Here is a 16,018-nt window from a genome sequence, read left to right on the forward strand (position 1 = left end):
ATTTTTTTTTTTTTTTTTTTTTTTTTTTTTTTTTTTGAGTAATGTAATGCAGTACTGTAGCATTCTGCATTCTAAGGTCTCTAGTCTCCTTTGGATTGTGTGTGAGTTTATGTGTATGTGTATGTTGTTACCAGTTGACATCCAAAGGCTCAGTAACTACTTTGAGAAACTGAAATCTTGATTTTCTTCTTGGGAATGGCTCAGTTGTTACAAGGAAGAAAGATAATACATGAAAGGTAATGGAATGGGTGCCAGGTCTCTTACAAAGCCCATTAACTATAGGTGTACTCAGTACCTATCGTAATTTAACAAGTTTTCATTTGTATTCATATGGAGTGGTGCTTAGGTTATTATATTTTTGACACAGGCCTTTCTGGTTTACATTTTTCTTTGAAGAAAATCTTTACTTTACAGCAGTGTTTCTCTGCCCTTTAAAATCATGACTATCAGTCCCTGCTTTTTATAAATGTAAAGATCTTATGCTTTCCTTTAATGGTCCTGAAGTTGCAAAATAGTTTTTCCCCCTCAAATACAGTTACAGTACTGACTTTGCTTTTCCAAACTTTATTACTTTATTCACTTAAGAATTTACTGAGCACTTCTGCTGTGTGCTAAAAACTGCTAGAGTGAATTACTTAGACATATTGTGTGTGCCTTCTCCACATACCCCAATCACTGCTTTAAGGAAGTCAGTTATTTATATCCCCTAAAAGATTCCTTATGAGTTTAGGGGAGGGGCGGGGATGGCAGTAGTCTCCATTTATAGAATCATATTGCATTTTTTTTTTGGATTAAGGATATACCTGTTGTCCTTATTCTCCTTTTAGGGATAATAGCTATATCTCATTTCCTTTGGTTGTTTGGGAGAATCTGAATTAGAGACTCTTCAGATGAAAATTTTTTATTCCAGGTCTTACCAAAGGAACTAATATTAATCTTCTGTTTTATCATAATTCTAGAAGTGCTCAGTGGTATGGGAATGGGGGAGATGAAGATTATCTGTGGCTTCCATTGGCCAGATTTGGCCATTATAGCTCTTTGCAAAGTACAATTCTTCCTGAGGATTTCTCTGGCTGAGTCTTAGAATTTTCTGTACCTAGAACATTGCTGCACTTAACTCCTCCATTCTACTCTGCTGCTAGAGAGCTTATGAAGACTGGAAGTAAGATAGACGTACTATGTTTTTGACGACTTAAAGAGCTTGAGATGGTAGAACTAAGAAGAGCTGTCCTTCCTTTGAGATTACTTCTTGCAGGATCAGGGACTTTGTCCAGAAAGTTGTTTGACTGTCTCTAAATTTATCCTGCATGGGCTAGACACAGGCTGCCTTTTTGCCAGTCGTGTTCAGGGATGCTTCATGTAATCTACAGGACCAAAACAGTCAGGATTGGCCTATTTAGAACAGTGAGATTCATCGAATTCTCTCTCTTAAAGGAACCATTTACCTGCAACTTTTCATAGAGAAATAAATGACTTCGAAAAGTTATAATCAAAATCTATTTAAAGCAATATCCTTTTTGTTTGCTATTGTAAGTTCTTACTTTGTTGTAATGTAGAAATGCATTTGCCTTCTAACATGGTGTTTAACCCTTTCTAATCATTTGTCGAGTTCCTTTCTCAGGATACAGTTTAAGGACCTAGATTAGAATGGTCAAGTAAAGCTAAAATTATTGTGACTTGTAGAGAGATTGCCAATATTTGAACTCACTTTTGTTCAAATTATTAATTTATCTAATTATTTGTAGAACTAATAGAATCCAAGGGTTCTCACCAAGGGGAAAGAAATGATCTGAAACACACATAGTTTGGGGGTGCTTAAGGTAGTATTTGCTAGAGTTCTTTTCATCATCTAGGTATGTCAGATAGAACATTTCTAACAAGCTTAGTTTTAGAAATGAATGCAAGATTTAAACATTAAAAACACATTTTGGTTTTCTTCCACTTGGTATTGATTTCTGAATGGACAGGTATTTTATTTACTATTTTCCAAATATCTCTTTAATTTCAAAGTGGGGTTATTTTTAGTTAATGGGGAAAAAGCCAGGTTTCAAAGCTATCCCTGGCTATACTTGCAACATTTCTGTAATTGCTTAATTAAGCAGAAAATGGATGGGACCTGGCTGTTTCACATAATCTCATAAAGCTGAGCCTCGGGTTAGAGTGGTGTACTGGAGATGCAGTCCTGTCATCTGGTGTCAGTCAAACATGGCAGTAATCTTTTTGTTTGGTTTTTGTCTGATTTTGTTGTTGTTACTGTTCTGTTTTCCTTTCCTCTTTTATTGAGTTTTGCTTTATTCCTCACTGCTTTTTGACATCTACCCCCTGCCTTTTTAAAATTGCCTTTCTTTTGGCCATTTCTATGCCTTGACTTTCCCATTTTGATTTCTGTACAATCTGTTCTTTTCCTTATTTCTCTGGTGGTTGCAGCTTCTGAGCTAACAGAACGCTTCTGTCATGCTATGTGTAAAGCCTTGATTTTACTGCTGTCATACAAAACTAAACTTGATGTGGCTGTTGGGCTGTTATTTACAATTTATTTCTCTCTCTGCTGCACTGGTTAAAAGGACACTGTCAAGGTATTTTTTTCATAATTTTTCAAATCATTTTCCTCACTGTTTACAATAACCCATTAAAAGCTTGAAACTTAAATCTTTTCCTTTTGAAGATCCTCTCCATCATACATTCACACTGGTTTGTTGTTGTAGAGTTGCACCTGTATGTTGGGCTGGTGCCATTTGAGTTTTTGTCATTGAAAGCGCATGTAAAACATCAGGGGTTTTTTTGTGGGTTTTGGGGGTGGACGAAAGGAGAAAGTGTAATGAATCAAGCAGGCTACTCAGCAAACGAAAGAAACAAAAGGTCAAATTTGGTCCCTCTAACCTTGACAGTGTCCCTTTAAATATTTCTCTACCACATACCCTGGACCCTAGTTACTGAGCCTGAGTGCTGCATACTTTTTCAGTATAAACTTCCCTATTTGACTGTCACCTTAGCTGCAGAGATTTAAAGCTTATCTGAAGCAGGCCATCTACTTGACACTGGAAGAGCTTTAATCTGTACCATTTACACATTTGTGTATTGGCACATTCTGGCCTATTGTAGAAGCATATGTGATCTAGTCCCTCTTGTTGCTATAACATCCTCTTAACTAGGTATTTTAGAAGCCACACATAGAAATATCACCTTTTTGAGCTCAGGAAAAGCAATCATACACATTCCACCAGTGATCAATTAAGATCTTGTAACTATATAGATTTCATGTTGAAATGTAACTGTTTCCTTTTTGAAAGGAGAACCAGATTTAGACTTCTAGAACCATCTTTTGTAGCATCATCTCAGGAATTGCATTAAATTAGCAAGTTTCTGAGCAAAATTTCAACATTGTTTGAGTTGCTCTGTATATAACCATCACATCAGTGAAGAAAACTAACAGATAAGAAAGTAAATGAAATTCCTGACAAGAGGGTCTCTTCCATCAGCTCTCATAGCCATATAATCAAAATAAGTAGGGATGCCACCAAGAGCTCTTTTTTGGGGCATGGAGTTGAATGGGTAGGTCAGGTGATTTTGATCTACCAAGTCCTAGGTACCACCTTGATATATAAATGGCATCCAAAGCCTGATTCCTGCCTCATTTGTCAACACAAACCAGAAGATTTTTAGGTTTTCTTAAGGCTAAGTGTGATTCTCTAATTCATAAAGATATTCTGATCTCTACCATGTGTAGTCTTTTAGAACTTGATGCTTTAAATATATGGTGTCTGTCATATCTGCACTTCCAAAGAAGAGTTACAGTCCTCTTCCCTTTGGTTGAGGTGAGGAGGGCAGTTACAGATTGTATTTCCCGCCAGATTCTTTTTGCCACATGATGGCTTATCATGTAGTTACTTGTGTGGTCAGTGAGGGGGTGGCAGAGGTTAGTGCTTCGAAATTGTTTAGTTGGGAAGGGCAAAAACTAAAGAATTCAAAAGGTAGAATCTTCTGCAGTGATCTTGTTGACAGTTACCTCTGATTGTAAAAGATCATTCCTCAGTCTTAGTGTTTACCAGAACTTAAATGTTGTATTTTCTTGTTACTGATTTTAGGTGGGCTGTAAAGTTGAAATTGCAATATTTTGAATCCCATTTCCCAGTTGGTACCCAGCTTATGGCAAGAGATGATAGCCTTAGACATGCCTTTTCCTTCTCTCACTGCTGCCATGAATTCAGCAGTAGGGTTTGCAGATACAATTTGCTTTGGGCTGAATTAAGCCATAGCAGAGGGATGCATGTCAACTACCTGATGATATCAATAGGCAGGGGCACAGCATGGCCAAGGCACGTGGCCTAGGCGCATGGTCTTGCAACTTGATGATCCTGCTTTGCAATCTGTTCCCTTCATCCACAACAGTGAGGAATCAGACCTTTTGGTACTGCAATTACTCAGTTTCTCTAAGAGCTTTGGATATTCAACTCTGAATTTATTGGTACCATAGACTTGTTACTCTGCAGAAGAATAAAGGTGCTAGTGTGTGTTCCTAGTAATAGACATGAGTTTCACTTCTCTCTTCTCTACTTCCACCTGAAATTCTGTTATCTTTGAGAGGAAGCAGTTACCTTGGGCTTCTTATTTTCCCATCCTGCCCTTATTCTGAAAGATCCTCAAGTATGTTTACATAGGTTTTGTTGTCTGGGACTTTTCTAGTGTGTCATTTGCATGTCAGCCCAGCTCAACTCAGTGCATGTCAGCTCAGTGCACCTTGTGCTTCATGTAACTTCCGTTAGCACCAGTGTAAATCTTGTGGCTGTTAAAATAGGTGGAGTTCCAGCTCTGAGGGCAAAAATGGGAGAAGAGGGAAATATCAGGGCCAAAACATTTCATATCTCATTTAAATGGAATTGACCACTCCATAGAAAAGAAAATTCAAATCATTGTCAAAGATTTCCCCTCTGAGGTACATATTTTGACCTTTTAAACTGTAGAACATTTTGTGTTTTCATGGATAGTTATGTTTAGTCGTTATAAGAACCAACTCTGCTATACTTCGGATTTTCAGGTTCCTAAAGAGAAAGATGAAATGGTAGAGCAAGAGTTTAACCGGTTGCTAGAAGCTACATCTTACCTTAGCCATCAACTAGACTTCAATGTCCTCAATAATAAGCCTGTGTCACTTGGACAGGCATTGGAAGTTGTCATTCAGTAAGTATTTTGATACTGCTTATTGTATAGTGGATTCTATTTAAAGATTTGCTATTTATGTTGTTTTTCAGCAAATCTTATCTGAGCTAGTTTTCACTTATATTCATGTGAAATCATTACATCCAAAAGTAAAAGCCTGAAATAATTACATGATCCTTAAGACTCCTTTCAATTCTAAAATTCATTGCTATTATGGTATTGAACTGTATTTAACATAGCCTAGAAAATAACTTGCCACCACCCAGCTGTCTTATTCTTGATTGTTGGAAGTTTCCATGGGCCTTGATGCCCTTGAATGTTTTTGATGGACATCTGTCTTGTGCTGCAAAGCTGGCTGTGTGGTCGGGACATACATACTCTCTCTCTTAGGTTACAAGAAAAGCATGTCAAAGATGAGCAGATTGAACATTGGAAGAAGATAGTGAAAACTCAGGAAGAATTGAAAGAACTTCTTAATAAGGTAAAATTCTACATTTTCTTCATAGCTGAAGAAGCTTCAATAGGGGAAAAAGCTTTTAATTTAGAAATTTTTAAAGCATTTCTGGGTTTTTTCCCTCTATGGTGAAGAACCGCACAGCTGGGACTTATTCTTAAGAAAATAATAACTAGAGAAAGGCAGTGTTTCATCTGTCAGTGTGTCACTATTGATAAATTGTTGCCAGGGGAAATATATCTTTCCTCTGTGACTGGTTCCCTTTAGCTGTTCTAAAGCTGGCCCAGCACCCTCTGCTGAATTGTAGGGTTAGAAGATCAGCTGTACTGGGGCCTGGTTCCCACTGAGGAAGACCAACAAATCAGCAGCCACTTTATTGCTGTAATTATTTCTCTTGAGGTGCCAGCATCCCCCACTTCCAGTCCCCAGTGGTGTACGTATTGAGGGCTCTTTTCTATCACTACCTTCCAGAGCTCTGGGCTCCAGACCGTTAAGTGTCCAACCATTTGTTTCTCCTTATGCTGACAGCTGCAAACATAACATCAGCATAGGGAGAAAATAGCCTCGGGGAAGTGGGGGGCCTTCATAATGCAAACTCTGGGTGTGCCTCGTGACTGGACTCTTGCCCCAGCCTCTCACTGTGCCTCATTTCTTCATCTTGTCTAATGAAGAGGTCTCCGCTCACCTTCTTCATGGATTGTGGTAAGGATGAAGAGAGAAGAGTGGCTTGAGATCTGCCTACTGGCAGGATGTCTGTGTGGCCCAGTCCTGGGCTTTAATTGTCATCCTAGTCCTGTTGTCACAAACCTGAAAATAATAGCATTAGGAATGGTTCCTTAAGGTTCTTTGTGTGATGATTTGACCTTTTTACATATTTAAAATACAGATCATGACAACTTGTTTCCCATAAGTTTAAGTTAAATTGGTGGTAGGTTTTTTCCCCTGGAAATTAAATTTCTTTCAGTACTTTGTTTTCTTTCTTTTTTGTTTTAATGGACACTCTTCACTCTCTCGTCTGTTTTAGAAGGCAGAGCCGATCTTATCTGATAGTGTTGTGATACCTCTAATGTTAAGTCCTACAGAATTTTTTTCCTGTTTTCCAAATGGCATGGTGTAGAACAGGTATTTAAGAATTACACAGTCCTTTCATTATAGCTCTGTTGTGGTGTAATAGCAGTTTAGGGGAGGAGCCAAAACTAAGGGTATGTGTAATTTGGGGATGAATTACATTGCTATCTGGGAGGGTAAATTTGTACTTTTCCTTCTTAGATGGTAAATTTGAAAGAGAAAATTAAAGAACTCCATCAGCAATACAAAGAGGCATCTGAAGTGAAGCCACCCAGAGATATTACTGCTGAGTTCTTAGTGAAAAGCAAACACAGGGATCTGACTGCCCTTTGCAAGGTCTGGTATACATACATGCCTAGCTGGTTTTACCTGGAATCCTAAGAAATAGTACAGATCTGAGAAACAGGAAAAGAGAGCGACTAGCCAGTCACAGGTGCCTGGTACAGAGAAGAGGGTTTGGTACACAAGGAGCCATGAGAACCTAATGGGTTAGTTTGTTTTAGATCTGTTTTCCTGCAGAATTCTTACCCTACCTTAAAAATCTCATTTTAACTTACTTAAATCTCACTTTAACCCTCTGTCACTTAGTTTATCCCTAACAGTTTAGAATAATAGTAATGAACATTGACTTTAGAGTCATTTGGAGTCAAACTGTCTGGTTTAATCCCTAACTTAGTATCTTGTAGCCATATGACCATGGACTCCTTAATTACCTCATCTGTAACATGGTGTTAATAATATTTAACTTGTAGGGTAATTGTGAAACTTAAATAAAATTATGTATCTAAAGTACTTATCCCAGTGCTAGAGATATGGTAAATGCTCAGGAAATGGTAGTTGCTATTATTTTTCATCCTTACTTTGTTGCACACTAGTTAAGTTTCTTCCTTTAGTTTTGTCCTTCTGCATGACCCTCCCCACCTCAAGTCTTTTTCCAGGCTCCCAATTGTAGCTTGCCTCCAAGGAGAAAAATCCCTGAGCTCTGTCCCTAGCCTTAAGTTGAGCCGCACTGTACAGGAAATACAAGTATACCTTATACCTTGTGGTACAAATGAACTAGGTGGGGAACCCTTCAAGATAAATCAGATTCACTTACTTTTATCAGGAATATGATGAATTAGCTGAAACACAAGGAAAGCTAGAAGAAAAACTTCAAGAATTGGAAGCCAATCCCCCAAGGTAAGGAAAACACAAACTTTCAGAGGGATAGCTTTTACTGTTCTTTGTGTTAGATTTAAGGGAAAGTCAAAAGCACAGAGAGATTTCATTTATATTAAATGAGTAGATTTTAAATTGTTTAATGAATGGAAAATATCTGTGAACATATGCCTACTTGTCAGGTTTCTATATCCCCTACTGTTGTATTTTAATGTGGAAGGGTGTCCTAGATACCTAAACAGATTATTTTTGAAAAGATAGTCTTTCTCCATAAGACATGATATATGGATGAAGATACAATAGATGGAAATTATCTTCTCTGAGTGGGGTAGAAAAGGTGCTGTTGCTTTAAATTTCCATAATTCTGGGTACTGTGAAGGTATTTATTTACATTGGATTTTTGACAGTGAATATTTATATAGTGATAAAATGTCCCATGTGCTGAGCTGGCCTGTTAGTTCAGATGGTTAGAGCATGGTGCTGATAACACCAAGGTCCAGGGTTTAATCCCTGTTACTGGCTAGCTGCCTCCCTCCAAAAAAATGTCCCACGTGCATCCATCCTCCACATGTATCTACGTGGTTCTGAAGTCAGGGATGCTACCCAACCTTGCTATAAAGTCTGTGCTTTATTTACAGGCAGTCCTTGACTTATGATAGATAGTCTGACTTAAGAATTTTCAACTTTACAGTGGTGCGAAAGTGTTACATATTCTATAGAAACCATACTTGGAGTATCCGTACAACTGTTGTTTTTCCACTTTCAGTCCAGTATTTAATAAATTACATGAGATATTCAACACTCTATTATAAAATAGGCTTTGTGTTAGATGATTTTGCCCAACTGTAGGCTAACGTGTTCTGAGACTTTTAAGGTAGGCTAGACTAAGCTATGACGTTTGGTAGGTTGGGTATATTAAATGCATTTTTGACTTACAATATTTTAATTTATGACCCCATTGTAAGTTAGAAGAGTATCTGTAAAATATGACAATTCTTTACAACTAATGAGGTTTTATAATGCAAGGTGACTTCATATGAAGTCTTTTCAGACAAATGAGGCTTAACTGTAATTTGCTTTATGTAGTGAGCTTGGCACTGCTCTAGACACCAGAGATAAAGGTGTTAATGAGACAGATACAATCCTACTTTTTGACTTATGATTTCTTCACACAAGGCACCGTCTGTAGCTTAGGTTCTGACACAGGTATTGAGATTATCCACATCAGCGCGTTCTGAATAGTATTGTCTTTTAATAACCCTGTACTCCCTTGTTCTTCTTTTGCAGTGATGTATATCTCTCATCAAGAGACAGACAAATACTTGATTGGCATTTTGCAAATCTTGAGTTTGCTAATGCTACACCTCTCTCTACCCTCTCCCTTAAACACTGGGATCAGGTAAATTTCCTTTATCGTTTATTTTGATGCACGTGTATGTGTTTTGAAACAGCTTTAGTAAGAGATAACATTTAAATACAGTGAAATTTATCCAGTTTAAGTGAACAGTTTGATGATTTGCCAGACTTACTTAGTCATGAACCACAACCACAACCAAAACAGAACATTTTCATCATCCCCAAAAGGTCTCTCTGGCCTCTTTGCAGCTAATCCCCCACCCTCTGGCTCCTGGCCCTGGACAACCGCTGATTTGCTTTGTCACTGTTATTTTGCTTATTCTCCAATTTCACATAAATTGCATCATATAGTATATAGCCTTTTAAGTGTGTGACTTATTTCACTTAGCATGAAGTTTCTGAGATTCATCTTTGTTGCATATATCAGTAGTTTGTTTCTTATTATTTAGTAGAATTGCATTGTATGGATATACCACAGATTGTTTATCCATTCATTGGTGCATTGGTGGACATTTGGGTTGTTTCCACTTTTTGACTATTAATAAATGAAGCTGCTATGAACATTTATGTCTTTCTCTTGGGTAAAATTGCTGGGTCTTAAGGAAAGTAGATTTTTAACTTTATAAAAAACTTCCAAACTGTTTTCCAAGTTGCCTTCCTGCCAGCAATGTATGAAAGTTCCATTTGCTCCACATCCTTACCAACACTTGGTAATGACAGTTTTTAAAATGTTAGCCATTCTAATGGGTATAGTAGTATTTGCATTTCCCTGCTGACTAGTGATATAGAGCATCTCTTTATGTGCTTATCAGACATTCATATGTCATCTTTGGTGAAATGTCTGTTCATATCTTCTGCTTATTTTAAAAAGCTGATTGTCAGTCGTCTTGTTGAATTAAGAGTTCATTGTGTTTAAAATTTGGGCAGAAGTCCTTTGGTAGATTTATGTTTTACAAATGTTCTAGTCTGTGGCTTGCCTTTTCATTTTCTAAATGATGTCTTTCAAAGCAAAAGTTTTTAATTTTGTGAAGTCCTATTTATAAACTTTTACTTTTAGGCTTTGTGCTTTTTGTATCCTGAAAAATCTCTGTCTAAACTGAGGTCACAAAGATTTTCTTCTGTGTTTTCTTCCAGAAGCTTTAGTGGAATTAGCTCTTATGTTTAGGTCTACAGCCATTTTGAGCTAGTTCTTGTGCATAGTGAGAGGTGAGGGTAGGGTTTGTATTTTTTCATATGGTTATCTAATTATTCCACCACCATCCTTTTCTTCATTTGTCTTGACACTTTTGTTGAAAATCAATTGACCGTGTAGGTGTGAGTCTCTTTATGGTTGCTCTTTTCTGTTCATTTATCTGTCCATTTGCCAATATTATTACACTGTCTTTATTATTACTGTTGCTTCACAGTAAGTCTTGAAATCAGGTAGGTTCTACAACTTTATTCTTTTTTGAAATTGTTTTGGCTATTTTAGGTCTTCTGTGTTTCCATAAAAATTTTAAAATCAGCTTGTCGATTTCTACAAAAAAAACCTTCTGAGATTTTGATCAGGAGTGCGTTGAACCTCTAGATCGATTTAGGGTGAATTGCCATCTTACCAATATTGAGTCTTCTAATCTTTGAATATAGTATATCTCTCCATTTATTTAGGTTTTCTAAAATTTATCTTAGCAATGTTTTATAATAAATTCTTGGTGGACAGGGTTTACCCATCTTTTGTTGTTTGTTTTAAGTGTGATTTACTCTTGAACTAGTGAGAAATCACAGGGCTTTTTGGGTGTTGAATGGACCAGTCTCTAAATCTGAGACTTTGGCCAGACTGTATATAGAAGGAAATATTTTCACTTAACATATTTTAGTTTTCATTATACATTTTCCTGGTAAAATTTTGACTTTTTAATCTTCAGATTATACCCTGATATTGAGGTTTGGACCTGTTAATGGTAAAAAATCTTGCAGAATTACCAGTTTCTTTATGATTTTTTATGTAAATATGAAATTAGACCATTGTAGTACATTGATTTGTCATTTGAAGTTTCAATGTATATGTATTTGTAATAGTATTAAATTTTGAATGTGGGTGATTTCAGCTGATCTGTATGAGAAGCAGATGAGTCAGTCACAAAGTAATGAGAGTTTTGCTGCCAACACAATATTTTTATATAATTCCTAGGAATTATGGTTGTTTTCCCTAAGAATTTCAAAGAAATAAGTTCATTTTGAGGATTCTTAATCTCCAGGCCAAATCTTGACTTCTTTACTATATGGATTATTTTGGGTCACTCTTTATAATCCTAGGTTGCCTTCATTTAGTTGATCAACTTTACTTTTAGAAGTCTTCCTCAACTTGAAAACCTATAAATTTAAGGAATAAAAACTGATTTTGCGCTAGGTAAAATAAAATATAATTAGGACTGTGAATCTGACATACTACAAATATGTAATATATTCAAAGGACAAATTTCTATGACATTTAATTGTCTGAGTTTCCTATATCACAGCTTCCTCCCCTCAATGGATGGTCTGGAGTTGGTGGTGTAGGACGATGATGAGAAATCCTCTATCTAGGGAAAAAAGAAATTGCCCATATCTTATTGCCCAAAGATTAGAGACATTTGATGCTTTTTCTTTCTCCTTCAGTTTCCTTTGGGCAGCTATAGCTGAATTCTGAGTGACTGATTTTTAATTTCTGCCTTAAAATTTTGACTGTTTCCACAAGCTTGTTTTTTTCACCATTTTATATAGAACCCAGTGTGAACAGCATAGATGAGATTAGGAAAATGTGGAAATGTGTTCTTTTCTCTTCTCTTCAGGATGATGACTTTGAGTTTACTGGCAGCCACCTAACAGTGAGGAATGGCTACTCATGTGTGCCTGTGGCTTTAGCAGAAGGCCTAGACATTAAACTGAATACAGCTGTGCGACAGGTTCGCTACACAGCTTCAGGTATGTCTCTGCTTTACAAGTAAAATAGAGCTCCTCCCCTGAAACAGGGGACTGATCTTTTGTTGAACATGACCTGCAGCAAGAATATTAGGTATATTTTCTGATAGACTGTTTTATATACTATGGCTCCTAGATAAAAATTTTGCATTTACAGATGATTGAGCCTACAGAGTCTTTGGAGGTTCTAACCCCCTCATTTCATAAACCAGAAAACTGAGGTGAGGTATAGTGTTTCCCTTTTGTGCATGAACTGTTTTGGTATTATAATAACAGCCAGTGAGTCTGGATCTCATCTTGCTACGTATATTTGTAAATACCAGGATTTTGTCCCCTGGGATCCAGTGGGACTCACCCCTTATATTTCACCATCTGCATCTTAGTCTTTGGATCCATTCTGGGTTTTCTTTTTTTTTTAAAAAAAAAGATGACCAGGGCCGGCCCGGTGGCGCACTGCTACAGTGTGCCACTTGGGAGCGCAGCGGCGCTCCCGCCGAGGGTTTGGATCCACATACAGACCGGTTCCCGCTCACTGGCTGAGCGAGGTGTGGGCGCAATCCCGTTGCCGGTCCCGGTCCGGTATGGGCGCGACACTGAGGGTTGCGATCCATTGCCGGACATGAAAAAAGACAAAAAAAAAGGAAAAAAAAAATAAAAAAAGATGACCAGTAAGGTGATCTTAACCCTTGACTTGGTGTTGTCAGCACCACGCTCACCCAGTGAGCGAACCATCCATCCCTATATGGGATCCGAACCCGTGGCCTTGGTGCCACCAGCACCATACTCTCCCAAGTGAGCCACGGGCCGGCCCCATTCTGGCTTTTCTTACTCACATTGGTTAATTCACTTAGGCTGGTTCCTAGTTCTGGAGCAGTCCTGTTAGTTAATATGTTGACTTTAAAGATAGAATTGTCCTGTGAGTCCTATGGGGATGACTCAATGCTTATTATTGTTGCTGGTTTCAGAGTACATTTAATTTGGAGAGCAGAGAACCTGCTGTCCATTAGCCTTGGAATTGACAGTCTCCAATGCCTTAGGATAGCTAATCACCTCCCTCTCTGAGAGCCCTCGTGACTGCCTAGGCATGAAAGGTGGAAATGTAGCCACCAGTCTTACCCCGCGTGGCCCCTTTCCAACCACTGAAAGTTTTCCTCTTAATTTTCCTACCATGAACCAGTTGGACCCTGGGATGGGCTGTAGCCATGGCTGAGGACAGCCACACACCTGGATGCAAGTTCGCCCAGTTGAGGGGGACGCTGTGGCCCAGTGGGTGGAGGTTCAGAAAGGATTAGTGATCTATGTGTGCTTTTTCAAGGGAGCTGATAAAGAACTTCTTCCCAATGGTTAATACACTGTTAAATGTGAAATTAAGTGGGATGGAAAATGGCAAATGTGTTTCTATATTGGATCTACCTGGTGACATTCTTATCATCCCTCCAGCCACCCTTGGGGGTAGAGTAAAAGGAAGAAATATATATGTAGTATCATTCTAACTTGGGAAAAGAAGGATTAGAATTTTATTCCCAGTTTGTGACTCTATGTGAAAAATACAGCAAGTGTGCTGAAGCTGGGGTTGTAGTGGAATGTGGCACTTACGCAAACAGGCGTGTTAAAGCTGGACACCAGTGGAACATATGCACAGCTAGTTGAGTTTTGAAAAATTAAAAATTAGTTTCTACACTTGTTTTCTGATATAAAATAATCTGAACTATAATTAGATTTGTTCCCTTTCATCTTCACTACATTAATCTGCACATTTTTAGGCAAGAAAATCCTGAGTCTCATACATAACTGTGCAACTGGCTAATTGACCTTGCCAAGTCACCTACATTCTGGATCTAATACCTTTTGTCTCCTTTCCCACCTTTCCACTCGAAAATTTGAAAAATACCATTCACTTCATAGTCATTAGGAAATGTTCTTAGCTGTATTTAAAAGATTACATATGTTTTAAGTATTTTGCAATGAAGAAATTTGTGCAGTCAAGAAAAACATTTCTAGGGCCAGTTAGCTCACTTGGGAGAACGTGGTGCTGACACCACCAAGTCAAGGGTTAAGATCCCCTTATCGGTCATCTTTTAAAAAAAAAGAAAAACACATTTCTTATGACCTAAAATTTATGTAGTATGTAATAAGAATAACTACTTGTATTAAAATTAGGTAAGATCCAGTACATGCATGCACATACACCAATTTTCCTGTCAGAGGAAGCGTCTAGCTGACAGTGTTGAGAAGATTTGCAGCCTTTATATAGCCTTTTGCAAGCACATGGAGAACAGTGAGAATAGCTGCTGTCATTTTCCTTAGTTGTATGGCCGCAGAAAACGGGCATACTTATTTTGTTATTCATATATATTTTTAAAATTTTGGTACACTTTCTGAGGTCAACTTTGAGTTCATTCATATCGTGACAAGCTAAGCATCACAGTGCATTCTCAAGCTAGCACACTCTGGTTTTGGTCTACATCCAATAGATCTGCATCACAGTCTTCTGGTGTCATTCTTCTCTTGGTCCTTAGTGGGCTAACTGTTGGAAGGCATTGGTTCTATTGGGACAGACATTTTACCATTTAGACCATAACTTCAGTCTAAATTTACTTAATTTTTGTAAATGGAAGGTACTTTCATTAGTCAAGAAGATCACCAGTGTATCAGGACGGTAGGTTAGTGTGGAGGTGATAATCAAGGACTCTGAAGTTGACTATGTGAGGGTTTAAACCCTGGCACCTGCTACCTGTGTGGTGTTAAGATGAGTTACTTCACTTCTACCTCAGTTTTCTTATATGAAAAATGAAGATATCAGAACCTATCTCATACACGTGCAGAATTGTAGTCAGAATTAAATGAGATAGCATGTAGATCTTATTGTGCACTAAGTGTTCATCGCCTTTATCGGTATAACTCTTATCACCAATAAGTCTTATCTCACCAACCTCTCTAGGATGTGAAGTAATAGCTGTGAATACCCGCTCCACAAGTCAAACTTTTATTTACAAGTGCGATGCAGTTCTCTGTACCCTTCCCCTGGGTGTGTTGAAGCAGCAGCCACCAGCTGTTCAGTTTGTGCCACCTCTTCCCGAGTGGAAAACATCTGCAGTCCAAAGGATGGGGTTTGGCAACCTTAACAAGGTAACTGTAGCTACCTCTCTTTACATCCCCAGTGTACAAATATCTCCTCTACTCAGTGAGGAGAGGGGTTTGCGTGTTTGTACATTTGGCTGCTCTCTCAACTATCTGTGATATCAGGGCTGAGGCCTGTCAATTGATTCTCTTCAGTTCCTGATTATAAAGTATTTGTCTATATGGATTTAGTCTTATGGGGTCATTTTGTAAATCCAAGCCTACAAAAAGAGCATCGTCATCATAGATGTCATCCTAAGTAATATATTTATAATAGGGATTTCTGGGTTTCTATTGAAAGTAGATTAGACAATACTTTAATAAAGCCTGAGGAAGAAGTACTTTTTACTGAGATATAGCTGTGCTTAAAGCCATATTGTCTGAGCCCTATCACCAGCTGATGTGCTCCTTTCTTATGGTAGGTGGTGCTTTGTTTTGATCGGGTGTTCTGGGATCCAAGTGTCAATTTGTTCGGGCATGTGGGCAGTACAACTGCCAGCAGGGGTGAGCTCTTCCTCTTCTGGAACCTCTATAAAGGTAACTGCTTTCTAGTTTTAACCTCTTTCTTATCCTTATAGGAATACAGAATAGGGAATATTCTGGGTTTGCTCAAATATATATGCCTTAATTTTTCTTTTCATTAACTTGAAAAACAATTCCTAAAATCCCTTGTAGGTACTGGAGATATGGGGGAAAAAACACCTGCCGTCAAGGAGCTCACAATCTACTGGGGGATGCAGTAAGGAGGCAGGCAGTCCCAGAGCA

The 16,018-nt window shown here is 38.0% G+C and overlaps 1 protein-coding gene across 1 annotated transcript in view; it reads left to right on the top strand.

Annotated features, from left to right (window-relative positions):
- The window catches only part of KDM1A (lysine (K)-specific demethylase 1A), a 59,005-nt gene that overhangs the window by 39,183 nt on the left and 3,804 nt on the right, over positions 1-16,018 (top strand). Inside the window, exons 9-16 of the mRNA XM_008572798.1 lie at positions 5,036-5,178; positions 5,548-5,638; positions 6,881-7,015; positions 7,785-7,858; positions 9,125-9,236; positions 12,004-12,136; positions 15,075-15,262; positions 15,676-15,790. Of these exons, the coding sequence (XP_008571020.1) occupies positions 5,036-5,178; positions 5,548-5,638; positions 6,881-7,015; positions 7,785-7,858; positions 9,125-9,236; positions 12,004-12,136; positions 15,075-15,262; positions 15,676-15,790 (991 nt within the window). The remainder of the gene's footprint in view (positions 1-5,035; positions 5,179-5,547; positions 5,639-6,880; positions 7,016-7,784; positions 7,859-9,124; positions 9,237-12,003; positions 12,137-15,074; positions 15,263-15,675; positions 15,791-16,018) is intronic.

The sequence above is a fragment of the Galeopterus variegatus genome, unplaced genomic scaffold (assembly GCF_000696425.1).
Source record: "Galeopterus variegatus unplaced genomic scaffold, G_variegatus-3.0.2 Scaffold50, whole genome shotgun sequence".
NCBI lineage: Eukaryota > Metazoa > Chordata > Mammalia > Dermoptera > Cynocephalidae > Galeopterus > Galeopterus variegatus.